Genomic DNA, 14,560 nt, shown 5'->3' with positions numbered 1-14,560 from the left:
AGAAATTTTGTTTTTATTTGAAAGTCAGAGTTACAGAGAGAGAAGAGACAGAGAGATCTTCTGTATGTTGATTCACAACCCCAGATGGCTGCAATGGCAGGAACCTGGCCAGTCTGGAGCCAGGCTCATCTTCTGGGGCTGCCGTGTCAGCACAGGGGGCCCAGCTCTTGGGCCGTACTCTGCTGATTTGCCAGGTCCTTCACAGGGAGCTGGATCAGAAGTGGAGCAGCCGGGACTTGAACTTGCACACATGTGGGATGACAGCATGCAGGCAGCGGCTTAGCATGCTACACCTCACTTTCTTTTCTTACCTCTCTCCTTTCGCCCTTCAACTCACTCGTGTTCTTCCTGCAGGGTGGCTCGCTCAGCAGGGGCCTGCCAGGCCCCTCCTGCTGGTGGCCTGCAACCCTGGGGAGACCCTACCTTGTGGTCATTGCCTCTCACTAGCCGGGGCCTATCTGTTGGGAGAGCACCCACGTGTGTGCTTTGCCAAGGGCAAGTGTCTTCAAAGTGGAAATTATTAAACCTCATCAGGAAATTGAGGATGGCTGCTTTACAGTGGATCTTCTGGGAGTTTTCCCAATCATAAAAGCTGAAGAGTTTATTTTTGTTGTCTTTAACATCGTCTGGATCAACTGGCAGGGACATGGATTTGGGAAAGGATGGCTAACCCCGGACTCTGCTCCCACCCTCTGCTCCTCCACCCTCTTGCAGCCCTGGGCACTGGTACTTTTCCAAGTCTTAGAGTCAGAGTCTTTGATTCCTATAAAATGGGAACCACATACGCGCCAAGGGGGGTTCATGTCCGGAATGCTGTCTGGCTTCCCTGCTGCCTGGCCTGTGGCTCATGCCGGGAGGAAGAGGACAGACGGCTGACCAGGGGACATCAAAGTGTTTTATGAGCCTGGTTATAAAACACTTCCTCCCTTTTCTCCTCCCTCCACTGTTGCGGCAGTGGTGGGAACACTGAGCCAGTTTCTTAACAGGGTCTATTAGACCTGGCTCCCACATTCTACAACCTAGAGAATCTTAGATACTGTTTAGGACAGAGGGCTGCATAGCATACATAACACAATTCTGTTTGCGTACAACTGAATGAAGGAGGACAGGCGAGCGAGCATGCAGAGGAATGAGGTGTTCCTGAAAAGGGTGTGCAGGACTTGGGGGAGGGGCCTTGTCCTCCCTTCTGTAGCTCATGCTGTGATTCCACAGCAGCTGAACGTCATCACCAACAGCAGGGCTCCGAGGCCCTGCAGAAAGCCGCGGCTGCCCACGGAGCTGGACGGCCCCTGGGAGGAGGCTGCAGCGTCCGGAGCCTGGCTGCCGTGTGCCCTGGGATGGCCGCGGCTGCCCAGCTGGGATGGCACGGTGGTGGGAAGTGAAAGGGCCCATTCTTCTCGTGTTATCCTTGCAGTTGTACCTCTTGGCCTGCAGTGCACAGCAGAGCCCTCAGGAAGTTTTCAGATCCTTCCCCAGGACAGCTAAGAGAAACGGTGAATGGCCCTGGCCGCCTGTGGCTTTCCCGAAGCTGGGCACCCCAGAGCCCTGGCTGCTGTGACCCCACGGTGGGAGGGCTGACTGTGACAGCAGGTCGTCTCGGCCAGCTGTGGCCGCCTGGCACGGGTTGGACAGGAGTGTGGAGGATGCCCTTCAAAGCCTGTGCAGGCCTGCCCAGGTCAGGGAGGGCCCGAGCCTCCACCTTTGAACTCTTCCACTTCCCTAATTGCGGGTCCATAGAGACTTGGTTGAAAATTGGTTTAAATGCTGAATTAAGTTTGCAACCACAAGTCTCAGCCCCTCTGGAAACAGGACACTATGTAAAAATAGAAACTTCAGATTGACTTGTTTTTCTAAGCCGTGCGCTAGTCTGCCGTGACGTTGGAGTCCTCCGTCAAGTAAATCATGTTTGCAGATCCAGGCGCACAGGCAAGACCCTCGTAGGCTGCAACTGGCTGTTCTTCATTGAGAAAAGTCAAGCCCCACAAGATGCTGCCGGGCCTATGGTGTCTAGCAGCAGAGCAGCCGTGCTCTCAGGTCTCGGAACCCAGCGGCCAGCATGGGTTGAAATCAGATGGTGAACATGGCCAGGGCAGGAGGACACCAAAGCCTCAGAATTACACACATGAGCAGATGGGATATTGCACTGATTGAAGCACAAGGCCGTAGGTCAAAGAGCAGATGGGATATTGCACTGATTGAAGCACAAGGCCGTAGGTCAAAGGGAGCTTCCCCTGGGCCATGTTCCCTAAGGCTCCCACCCCTGTGTGCTGATGATGTGGAAGGAAGGGATGTAGCAGGATTTCAGAGGAGGAAGAAGAGGCTCCTTGTGTGCTTGCTGTCACTCTTGAGTTCTGGAGGAGTGTCCGGGGTGGGATCCAGCAGGTACGCTGGAGGTCAGCTGCCTTCCAGAGTGCAGCCACCCCTGGTGCCCTTGTGGGTATGGGCAGGAGTCAGCCTGTATGGTAGGAATGGCTGTCGCCGAGCGTGTGAGAGGAGGTTGGGGATGGCTGGAACTTGGAAGGAACCAGGTGCTTGTGGGAGAATTCCATGCCCCCTACTCCTTGTGCTGGTGTAGGGGAGGGAGAGGAATTTGCAGACGGAGGAGGGGAAGGAGCAGAGTGGACAGCATCAGGACCTGACGGGTGCAGGACCCAGTCTCTGACACAGGACGACACCGTGAGGAAACCATGCCTCACTGGATGTGGGAGCAGGGAGCTGGTGACTGGGGTTGGATGCGCAGCTGGGCTGTGAAAGCACTACTCGTGAGGGGGAGTCACATGGCGACTGTCCCGCAAGGCTGTTGGCATCTACCCTTGGTGCAGAAACGGCTCCTTCTGTTTGTCCACGACAAAGGATCTCGACAGATCATGCCAGGGTGCTCTCTTAAAGGAGTTAGCAGACCAGGAAAGATATGTTGTTCAGGACAATGAAACTGGTAAACATTTCATGCCTTAAAAGGCAAGAAAGCTCCGGGGACAAATTGAAAGCCCGGGCAGCAGGAAATTAGCCATTTAAGAAGTATGTCTTAAGTCCCTACTACTGGGTGGAGACGAGCGGGAGGGGGAGGGGCCAAGCCACAGGGACCTCAGGAATTACCACAGACTTAATTTAATGATTGCAATTAGTCTGCTTTAATTAGTTAAATGGACTAAAATGCAAAGAAGTGGAAGAAACGGTTGGTAACTGTTCCCCAGAGCCATTTTGATTACAGTGGGTGCTTGTAGCCCACCACTGAGGCCATGTGCAGTGTGCACATATGGATCTGGCAAAGATAAAATCACGTTTTGGGACTGTTGATGTTTTCTAAATCAAGCATGGTTCATATAAGCCCATATCCTAGACTCTAAGCTTAGAAATGCCACTTAGAGAAGTAGACTCCCAAGGGTCCACCTGCGTGCCTTGGCTGCAGGAAGCAGGCGAATGTTCAGTTTGCCTCTGAAGACCCAAGGATGAGCCATCCACCTGTCACGCCATCTTCCCCCATGCTCCTGGGCCAGACCCTGTCATGGATGGTTGTACGCTCAAGGTTGAGGGTTGCTGGGCAGTATTCTGATGGGAGGTTCTCTCAGCAGCACCACCTGCAATGGCACCTGCAGATACCCTCCCAGTGAAGGTCAAGACTCCAACCTGTGCATCCCAAGGAACATAGCGTTCAACTCATTGCAATAGGTGGACAGCTAGCCCTGCAGTCTGTGCCCAGAGCTACAGTAAAGGGACATACCCTGTGTGACCACAGATAGTCGCTTTCATCATGATCCATTTGGGCTAGCAAAGATTCCCAAGCACCTGGGCAGTACCCCATGCAACCCTTCCCACAAGGGGTGTCGGCCCCCGCATCTGCTGCAAATGCTGTCAGCTCTGTTCCTTTTGAAATGTCCGCCCACAGGTGCTGTCACACAGTACATCAGCTGGGAGCATGCCTCGCTCCGTCCTGGACAGCAAGGCGGGGAGCGTGGACGGAGAAAGCCGTGGCCTTGGCCTGAAGGAATGTTGTACAATGTGGTGGAGAATTTCTGGGAAAGATGGAGCAGGAGACATCCAAAGTTGGGATTAAAATGAAAGCTCTGGGAGAGGGCATTTTTGTACAGCAGTAAAGTAACGGTGTAGGGCTCACACACCCCACCTCCGGTGCCTGGGCCTAGTCCTGGCTGCTGCTGCTGCTCCAGGACCCTGTTCTGGAGCACCCTGGGAAGAAGTGGGCAACTCAAGTGCTTGGGTTCCTGCCACCTACTGCAGTGAGCTGGATTCGGTTCTGGGACTCCTGCCCCTAGCTGTTGGAGGCATTTGGGAGCAAACCAGTAGACGGGAGATCTCTGCCTTTCTTTTTTTTTTTTTTAATTTATTTATTATTTTTAATTCATTAATTACATTGTATTATGTGACACAGTTTCATAGGTACTTAGATTCTCCCCACCCCTCTCCAAACCCTCCCACCATGGTGGATTCGTCCACCTTGTTGCATAACCACAGTTCAAGTTCAGTTGAAGAGATCTCTGCCTTTCACATAAATAAAAGGAATAGATGATAGATAGGTAGATAGATAGATAGATAGATAGATAGATAGATAGATAGATAACTTGTAAAGGATAAGTCTGCTTTGGTGCACAAAAGTCTGAAACTCAGGCTTAGTTTTTTTTCATAATACACATTGCCGTAGCCTTGTTGAAGATCCCTGATATATGCAGGGTTATTTATAGCAGACATTTAATCAATGTCCATCATAGAGGCATGAATGTGTTGTTTATCCCGTGGAACAAAGCCCTAGGAAAAGCAGTCTCCGTCATCTTGTTCCATTTTCCCTCCTCTTCTAAACAAAACATCCAGCCCTGGAAATGCTGCGTTTTGAAGATGTGTGTCTCATCCGGGCTCCTTCTAGTTAATCTATTCATGGCAAGATCCTGACAAGTCATTTCTTCCATTCTGGGGAGACGGCGGAAACAAGTGGGCACCGTCACCAGATGTTGACAAGCCAGCTTGCAGAAAGGGGAAGACCCAGTGGTCCAAAGCCATAGGGGCCGGAGCCCTTGTTGGAGCAGCAGGACCCCAGCTGAGAGGCCCCGGGGCAAGGAGAAAGTACTCAACAAGCCCTGACCACGGATGAGAGTCCTCCTGCCCCTTTTGGTTTGGAAAGTCATCTGAGCCAAGTAGTTTCCTCTGAGTCGCCTCTCAGGAAAGTGTCCCTGTGGTCTCCTTGGGAGACTGCACCGCTTCTGCACTGGATGCCCTGGAAGCCCATACAAGCTGGCCTCCTGCAGATGCAGGCTGCAACCTGGGAGCCGGGCAGGTGCAGAGGTGATGTCCCTGCCCTGCCCACCGGCTCGCACAGGACTGCTGAGCACGAAGAAGCCCTGAGGGTTAACACTCCGTTGAACGGTAGGCTTGACGTCCAAGCTTCCCTTTTTTCTAGGATTCATTGTCTAAAGATCATTTTCGCTCCCCTCCCTCTTTTGACTTTAGAGCTTTTAATAGCTGCTATAGAGAATAGCAACAAGGAAGCACTCGCTGGTCTCTGGGCTTTAACCTTCAAGTTGTCTGTTCAGATTCCTACTTTAAATAGCCCTTTCGAAGGTTTGGGGAAGTGATGAGGGGCAGAAGCCAAGTCAGTGAGCCTGGGAAAGGACATTCCTCAAATGAGACTCCTGCACCAGAATGTGGATCAGAAACAAAGAAACAAGGCATTTCATGGGCAAATTATTTCTCATTATTTCTCATGGTACCCATCACTGTTCGTGTGTAAAAACCTCCACATGCAGCCTATTCTTCTGGAAAAGCATGTCATTAAAAAGTCTTCACAGAGTCAAAGAAATATAGCTGGACCCTTCGAGAAGTTCATGGACAATATGGGATTCAAAGATGAGCTTATTTTGATGCAGAGGATTTTGAAGTTCCTTCTTAATATTTATCGTAATCTGCATTTTCTGTACAGTTTTAGAAGACCGCTTGCATGGGCTTGATGGTTTCAGTCCTTCTAGACCTTTCAGTAGAGCTATTGAATTTTCACTTAAGCCAAGATTGTGAAATTAGGGCACAAATGCTTTTCAAGCCTTCTCACGGAACAGCAGAAGGCCCCTTTTATGACACTGGTCCCTGTTAACAGGGTCGACAAGGAGGCCAGGAAGACCACTTTTCGGGGAATAGCTCTGATGTCTTCATAGTAGCTAAAGAGGTGTTTCAGTTAGTCTGGGGGAATGTTTGGCCCGGGAGTTAAAATGCCCGTAGGATGTCGATGTCCCACAACAGAAGGCCAGGGTTCGATCCCTGGATCTAGCTCCTAATTCCAGATTCCTGCTGTTGGAGACCCTTGGAGGCAGCAACGGTGGTCCTAACCCTGGCTCTGATGTTGGCTGGAATGCTAGCCTTGCTCCTAAGCCTAATCTTAACTAACCTAGCTTGAAAACTAACAGTATCCCTAACCCTAAACCTGGCTGTAACCCTAGACCCAAATTAGCCCTGACCTCAACCCTAACCCTAGCTCTAACCCTAAACCTAATCCAAGCCTTAACTCTACTTTTAAACCTAATGTTGGCTGTGACACTAATCCAAATCCTATTCTAACCACAACCTAAACCCAAAACCTAACTCCTACCCTAATTCTAAACCTTACCCAACTCTAATCCTTGCCATAAATCTAACCCTAGCCCTTAACCGATCCCTAAGCTTAACTCAATTAGTTGGGTTCTTGACACCCATGTGGGAAACCTGGATGGAATTTCTAGCTCCCAGCTTGGCCTGGCACCAAACACTGAAGACATTTGTGGAATGGACTAAAGACTGGAGCTGTCTCTGGTTTCTCTGCCCCTTCAACAAGTTTTCTAAAAAGTTTAAAGCAAGTAACTAACTGGTCAAGAGCCAAGTTAAAAAAAAAAAAAAGAAAGAAAGAAAGAAAGAAAGAAAGAAAGAGCCGAAAGGCTTAAACAGACATTTCTATAAAGATACACAGATGGCCAGTGTATCCATGAAAGGGCACTCACCCCACTCAAAATTGGGGAGATGTGAATACAAATCACCTGGAAGTATTGAGTCATACGTTTGAATGTGTTTGATGAAAGAAATGAAAAATACCAACTCGAGGGGTAGAAAGCCTGGAACGCTGGGGCTTCGCTGGTGGTGCTATAAAGTGGTACATCTTTATAGAGGAAGAGTATGGCACTTCCTTGAAAAATTAACTGCAGAGTCACTGTGGATCTGACCTATTTCTTTTTGGGGCTCTATACCCTGAAGAATGGAAAGCAGGAACTCAGGCATTTCTGGACTCGTGTGGTTCCCAGCAGCACCATGCATGGTAACCGACAGGTGCAAGCCAGCCCAGTGTCCACTGCCCGAAGAATGGATAGCAGTATACCACACACAAGGACTGTGCAAGGTGATCGGCCTTAAAAAGGAAGGGATGGAGTCTTGTGTGTTGGTGGCAGGAGCCCAAGTACTCCAGCCATCTTCCACTGCTTTCCTAGGTGCCTTGATCAGCAAGGAGCTGGACCGGAAGCAGAGCAGCCAGGACTCAGACTGTGCTGTGTGCAATGCTGATCCCTGTCAGAAAGACCGGAAACAAAGTAGTCACAGGTTGATGTTTGTAGATTTCTGGTTGACAGAGGGCAGACCAGGTTGTGGGGCCTGTGCAGGAGGGAAGTGGAGATTAGGGCTGCTGAGAGTGAGCAGGGTAGCCCATGTAGTTCTTTCAGGACCTGCCCAGGAGAAGGTGGGGTGGTGAGCGAGCATCACTTTCTGCAGAACTCCTCATGGGAGTGACACACATTTGTAGCACCTCCTAGGTACCTTGGAGACCTCTGGCTCCACAGTCCTGCCTCTGGTAAAGACTGACCTGTTTATTTGATAAAGGTACAGAGAGAGGGAGTGGGTTCACTCCCCGGATGCCTCCACACCTCTTACCCTGACCAGGTGTGTACTCCTGGGAGCTGCTCTGTTTGTAGGATGTATCCGCCTGCAGGTGGTACCAACGGGTGGTTGGCCAGTGGGGCGGGGAGTGTAGTGTGGAGGGGGGCGGTGCTGGGCCCTACACAGCCTAGATGTGTTTGTCAGCAGAACTCTGCACAAGAACACCACCACCTCGTGTGTGGCATCTAAACGATTTGAACCCAGGGTGTGGGCTGCTGTGGAGTCTGTATGTGTACAGGTGAGACCTGGGAGGTAGGACAGCAGGTAAGTTTTGATGATGATGGTCCTAGCACTTCTGGAGTTGCCCATTGCATGCAGGAGCGGGCATCACACCTTTTGCATCCTGCCCTATGCAAATCAGAGTCACTACGCAAAGGCAGAGGCCCCTTTCCATGAGAGAAAGGCTGTTGCTTTAGTCTTTATGCCATGGGGTTGAAATGGCAACCATTTACTGTGCCTTTGCTTACAGCAGTTATGCAAGTAGTATAATGATGGCCATTGTTCAAATTGAGGAAGTGGATGATGGAAAGAAATTAATAAGGTGCCCAAGGTCACGAGGTGTGAAGCCGTGGGGCTTAGCCCTGGCCCGCCCAAGCAGGCCAGAACCATCTTTCTTCACTGTGTGTCAGAGCAGGGCCTTCCTGGGCCAAGTGCAAGTGCTCAGCCCTCTCCGATGCTCACCAGAGCTGACCACAGGGGCAGGCCCACTTCTCTTGTGTCCCCAGGAGTGGCAGAAAGCACCTGCATGCCAAGCTGAGGAGGCCTCGGCCTTCATCTCGCCTCATCACTAGGGCTCACCAGCTGCTGGCTACAACCCAAGCCTGAGCTCAGCTGGCACTCGCAGCGGCACCTGCCACTGACTATGCAGTTTTCTGTGGAGGACCTGGCTCAGGGCATCCAGGAAGCCCACTCCCCACCCTACCACCCCCCAGAGAAAGCCGAAGGTCTTACCCAAGACAGTCACGGCCAAGCGGGCAGAGATGTGGGTGTAGAGTGAACCTGCAGTTTGAGCAGTCGGAAGCTAGAGACCAGACGTGCTGGACCAGCATGACCCCGTGCCGGCCGTGCCTGCAGGTCTGAGACCAATCCTAGGTGGGAGATCCCAGGGTTCTGGGACTGAGTGTCCACCTGAGTGCCAAGTCACAGCTTGTGCTTCTAGTGGACAGTGTCTTGTGAGCCCCCATGGGAGCAGGGTGGCAGAAAGTCAGCCCCATGTTCCCTGTAAAGGCAGCTCTGGGGGTTAGATGTTTCAGGCTGGGAGTCAGACCTTAGGGTATTGGTGCTGTGTTCAGCCATCCAGTGCTCCCCACTCCCAGACCCAGGCTTCCTCTGTGAGCCATGAAGAGCCTCTGGAGAGAGCTGGCATTGCTGCCTGCAGCCTTGTCCCTGGACTGCATCTGCACACTGGGGCACCTCCCAAAATACACACTGCCCTGGTACATGAATTAACTTGCTGGGAGCTAGGAACACAGGAAAGCTGGTGGCTCCCAAGTAGATGGCCCCATGTGGATGCCTCTCAGGGGCCCCTGTTTTTCTTGTCCTTGGAAAGGGATCCTGCCCTCACTGGAGAGCACCCTTCAAGCTCAGCCTTCGGGATTCGCCCTTGAACATGTACAGGTGGGTCATGGTGGAAAACCCAGCATACAACCAGGTGTGCAGCTCACTGGTGTAAAACACAATCTACGTTGCTGTGCAGCCTCCCCCGCCTCCGCCCAGGAGGACTTGATCATCATGGAGCTCCTGATCCTCCCTCACCCTCCCTTCTGGTCCTGGCTAGCCGCTCGCTCTCTCCATCTCCACTTCCTTTCTAGGGTTTCGAGTCCTCCGGGTGCCCTGTGTGAGGGCAGTCACATGCAGTGGAGCCTTTTCTGACTGGTCTGTTTGGTCTAGCACAGAGGCCGTGTGGTTCATCCACGCTGGAGCGTGGGTCAGTTTCCTTCCTTTCTTAGGCTGATTCATACTCCATTGTATATACAGACCATGTCTTGTTTACCCTTTCATCTGTCCATGGACACTCGGGTTGCTTCCGCCTTTTGTCTGCTATGAATAATGCTGTTATAAACATGGGTATGCAAATACCTGTTGAAGCCCTGTGCCCAGGCCTTGGGGGACCAGGCCCGTGATCAGCATTGCTGCGTGAGCTGGGGGGCGTGCTTTGTCTGGTATTTTGAGGAACTGCAAGAAGAGTTCCTTATATCGGCTTCCCCATTTACACTCCCACCAGCAGGTTCCCCTCATCCTTGAGGCAACCCAGGCAACCCTTCTTGGGTGCGTGTTTCAGAGTATGCATTCCAGTGGGTGTCAGGTGTGGCCATGCTTTTTCTCTCTGAATGCAGGCAGGCAGCACATCCACTGACTGACTCGGGGCTTCTGTCTCCGCTGTGGTGCTCGGGCGGGGATGTGCTGTCAGCACCCATGTGTGCCCTGGAGTGGGGACATGGCGCCCATGCATACCCTTGCCCTCTGGTCTGTGCACCGGGACACAGCTCAGCTGCCTGCTGGCCACCCAGGTTATGAGTGAAGGTGACCTGGGTTTCAAGTCCCTGGTTCAGTGTCACCCCTTGTGGAAGGCAGCCCAAGTGCAGAGTCATGCCGCTGTCTGAGGGCATCTTGCTTATGTGTTGGCAGAACCACGATCATGCCTGCATAGCCTGCCGCATCATCTACCGCTCCGACGAGCACCACCCTCCCATCCTACCCCCAAAGGCTGACCTGACCATCGGCCTACACGGGGAGTGGGTGAGCCAGCGCTGCGAGGTGCGGCCCGAGGTCCTCTTCCTCACCCGCCACTTCATCTTCCACGACAATAACAACACCTGGGAGGGCCACTACTACCACTACTCAGACCCCGTCTGCAAGCACCCCACCTTCACCATCTACGCCCGGGGCCGCTACAGCCGTGGAGTGCTCTCCTCCAGGGTCATGGGAGGCACGGAGTTTGTGTTCAAAGGTAGGTGTCTAGCATAATAGCCCAGGAGCAGTTCTGGAACATGGTGGTTGAGGCAGAGCTCAAGGGACGTGGGGCCTCTGATCTGCTTGGGCTGCTGGGGAGGAGGGAGAGGGATCATCACTGCCTCTTCAGAACAGGACCCCTTGCTTGAGCTTGGCCTCCGCCCACAAGCCTGGCTGCAGTGGAATCCACAGTCACACACTCATGCCTGGGTCAACCAGGCTCCAAGGAGGATGTTTCTGTACATGAGATCCTGTGTCTGTATGCTTCCTTGTGTGGCAGATCCCGACCTACCCTCTCATGCCGTCACGTTTGCCTGCCCACCCCGGGGTTGTCCTTGGATGCCCAGATCCGCGGTGTGCTGCCCTGAGCTTGCCCTGCAGTGACAGGCTGTTGCAGGTCTGCAGATGGAGCCTTGAGGGTGGTCCCAGCTGAGTGCTAATCCCCCACTCAGGCAGCAAGGGAAGAACCAGGTTCCCCCATGCAGGTCTTGAGGTCACTGTTTTTTTTATAGCAGTGAGGTAGGTGTTCGTGTTCTTGTTTTTGTTTGCCAGTTTGCTCATCTTTGTAAAGTGCTGTCAGCCCTGGCATGACGGGATGCTGGGACAGCATTCTGTGATTCAGCCTAGTGAATGGGAAACATTTCTGTAAACAGATGAGTTCTCCAGCCCCTCAGCCCCCCACCCCACCCCCACTTTTAGGCTGGATGGCTTGCTCAGGAACACCCGGCCTCCAGTGACCTTGACTAAGGGAGAACAGTTGTGACCTGACTCCAGCCCCAGCTCAGTGTGTTAGTGATGGAATGCTGCCTCCTGGGAGTCCCCTCCAAAGCCCCGCTCAGCCAGGGCTGTGGGGCTTCCTTTGCCGGCTCACATTTTTCCTATTTGCAGCGCTAACACACATCGGCTGCCTGATTTATGGGCCTGTGTCAAGCTTGTGAGAACGCCCACTGCTGTGGGCATGCATGCAGCACCAAAACTTTGGAAACCTCATCATGAAAGCATACGTCTGGCTCTGGTTACCTTGCTCTCTGTGCACAACAGCCAGTGTCACCCAAGACAGCTCATATGGAGGGAGCACTTCATCTCAGGTCCACCCACAGGCACCAGCAGCTGCAGCCTGACTCAGCTTGGATTCCCACATGCGGCCTGTGTTTGCTGGATACACCGTCAGGGTGCCAAATAATTCACTATTCCACAGTGGCTTTGTCATACTCTTCTCAAACCAGGAGGCACCTCCAAGGAGAGTTTTAAGAGAGTGATTTGTAGACGATTTTACTGGCACAAACGTAGAAGCTGTAGGCAGTGTTGCCTGTCCATCTGTGGGGAATTGATTTTCCAGGATCCCTTTAGCAAATCCAAATCTTCAAGTCCCTTACATAACACGGCGCTGTGTTTGCATGCATTCTGTAAACTGTTTGAAAAGCTCTTATTTATTTGAAATGCAAAAAGATGGAGAGGTAGAGACAGAGACAGATCTCACATCTGCTGAATGATTCCCTAGATGGTCACGGTAGCTGGGGCTGGGGCTGGGGCAAGGCTGACTATGGGAACTCAGAACTCCGTCTGCGTCCTCCCCTCAAATGACAGGCCCTTACTGCTTGAGCCACCCCTGTAGCATCCCAAGGTCTGAATTAACAGGATGCTGGAATGCAGAGTAGCTCTGGGACTCAGACCCATTAGGCATTCCAGCACTGCTGGGCTAAATGCCTGCCTCATCTTGATACTTCAAATGGCCTCTGGATGGCTTGCAACACCCAATTCAAGGGAAATGCTGCACGCCTTACTCAGTCAAGCCTGTGTTCAGTACAGACCCTGTGTTTATACGTTGACTTTTTTTCTTCTCTTTTTTCTGACTTGTTGGTTGAATCTTCAGAAGGGGACCTCACCCACATGGGGGCCAGACTGCATTGGTGTGATTGCTATTAAAATCAGTGTGTTGAACGCATCCCAACTGTGAATGCTTCTAGGCTTCCTGCAGTCGGGGTGGAGTGGGTCCGATTGTGTTTTGAGAAGAGAGCCTGGTGTCGAGGGAGGATGTCTGTAGCGTTCGGCCGGTGGTGTGGACCTCGTGCCTCCTCCAGGAAGTCACAGGATTCTCCTCTCTCCCCTGCAGTGAATCACATGAAGGTCACCCCCATGGACGCAGCCACAGCCTCGCTCCTCAATGTCTTCAATGGGAATGAGTGCGGGGCCGAGGGCTCCTGGCAGGTGGGCATCCAGCAGGACGTGACGCATACCAACGGCTGCGTGGCCCTGGGCATCAAACTACCTCACACGGAGTACGAGATCTTCAAAATGGAGCAGGACGCCAGAGGCCGCTATCTGCTGTTCAATGGCCAGAGGCCCAGCGATGGGTCCAGTCCAGACCGGCCAGAGAAGAGGGCCACATCCTACCAGATGCCCCTGGTCCAGTGTGCCTCATCCTTGCCCAGAGCCGAAGACCTGACAGAGGACGGTCGAGGCCACCAGTACAGCAGGGCGCCTGGGAGGAGAGCCAGGCCCCTGCTGCTCGCTGCCCTCGCCTGCCTCCTGACTCTCTTACATTGTGACATCCTCCGATAGAAGTGTTGAGAGAGTTCTGTTTTTGCAAAGCCGGATTCCTTACAAGTCACCAATTTTCTTATAAACACAAAGGACCTTGATTGTTTTGATGCACTTGAGTACTGGAGAGCTGTCATTCCTTACCCTCCCTCCCTGCGCCTTTGAAGTTTCTGCTTTGAACCCCATCCAGCCTGAGCGACTTCACCACAGTAATTGCACTTTAAGACTGCAGGGAGTCCCAGGCTAGCGATTGGTGGAGGGAGCAGAAAGGTGAGCGCCAGGCCCTATTCCTTTTTTTTTTTTTTCCCTCCCTCTTAATTATTATTATTTTTCTGAGTTGAACTTAGAAGAAACACATCTCCAGTTACAACTTCTTCTGCCGTTTTTCGGTGGCCGCTTCCTGTCCTGCCTTGAGACTGGCATGCTGAGTTGTGGTACTGAAATGCGAAGCAGAGCCAGCTCTGAGCAGCACACCTTGTACCCATAGAGGCATGTGTATAGATATGTACATAGGCAAAGACAAAGCAAGGGTTCCCGCAACCTTCATGCAAGGCAGGAGGCCCTTTGAGCTCTTTGGGTGAGCATCCCTGACGCGCTTCAAGGTAATTTACACTGTCTTTACATTAGTAGCTTTCACTTGCTGAGGGGAGACACCTTGCTCGCTTGCTGGCTTCCGGTGTTGGCAGAAGAATGCGTGCTGCTGGCTTCTCTCGGTGGGGAACAAAGCAGAAGCAGTCCCATGGCTGGACGGACAAGAGTGGTCCTCCTGGAAGCCCGATGTCTGCCTAATATCCCAGCACCTCTGCCACCTTCAAAGAGTGCATGGAGACGGAGCCCGAGTGCCTCTGTAACTGCCTGCTCATAGAGGGTATGGTGGGCTCATTCCAGAAGATACCAGTAGCACCCACAGATGAGGCCTTGGACAGAGTCACCGTGTCACTGGGCAGGCCAGCCTAACTCGGCCTCCCTCCGGTTGTGGACTTGACCCTGCCCTTACAGCGAATGGTAGGCCTGCCTTGTACAAAGTACACCTCTCTTAGAAGGCCTCAGAGGGGCAACAGTTCTGGCTGTCCGTTCCTTTGGATTATTTTGAATGGTGCTGTCTAAATACCCGAGGTCATTGCTAACAGAATCGGGGCAGGAAGTGGTGAGTACATGAAAGCCTTGGAGAAAC

The 14,560-nt window shown here is 52.4% G+C and overlaps 1 protein-coding gene across 1 annotated transcript in view; it reads left to right on the top strand.

Moving 5' to 3' along the window:
- Positions 1-14,078, top strand: part of APCDD1 (APC down-regulated 1) — a 33,861-nt gene extending 19,783 nt beyond the window's left edge. The window contains exons 4-5 of the mRNA XM_058677028.1: positions 10,522-10,843; positions 12,959-14,078. Coding sequence (XP_058533011.1) covers positions 10,522-10,843; positions 12,959-13,407 — 771 coding nt within the window. The 3' untranslated portion in view covers positions 13,408-14,078. The remainder of the gene's footprint in view (positions 1-10,521; positions 10,844-12,958) is intronic.
- Positions 14,079-14,560: the final 482 nt, after the last annotated feature.

The sequence above is a fragment of the Ochotona princeps genome, chromosome 18 (genome assembly GCF_030435755.1).
Source record: "Ochotona princeps isolate mOchPri1 chromosome 18, mOchPri1.hap1, whole genome shotgun sequence".
NCBI lineage: Eukaryota > Metazoa > Chordata > Mammalia > Lagomorpha > Ochotonidae > Ochotona > Ochotona princeps.
This window is presented reverse-complemented; position numbering and strand designations above follow the sequence as displayed.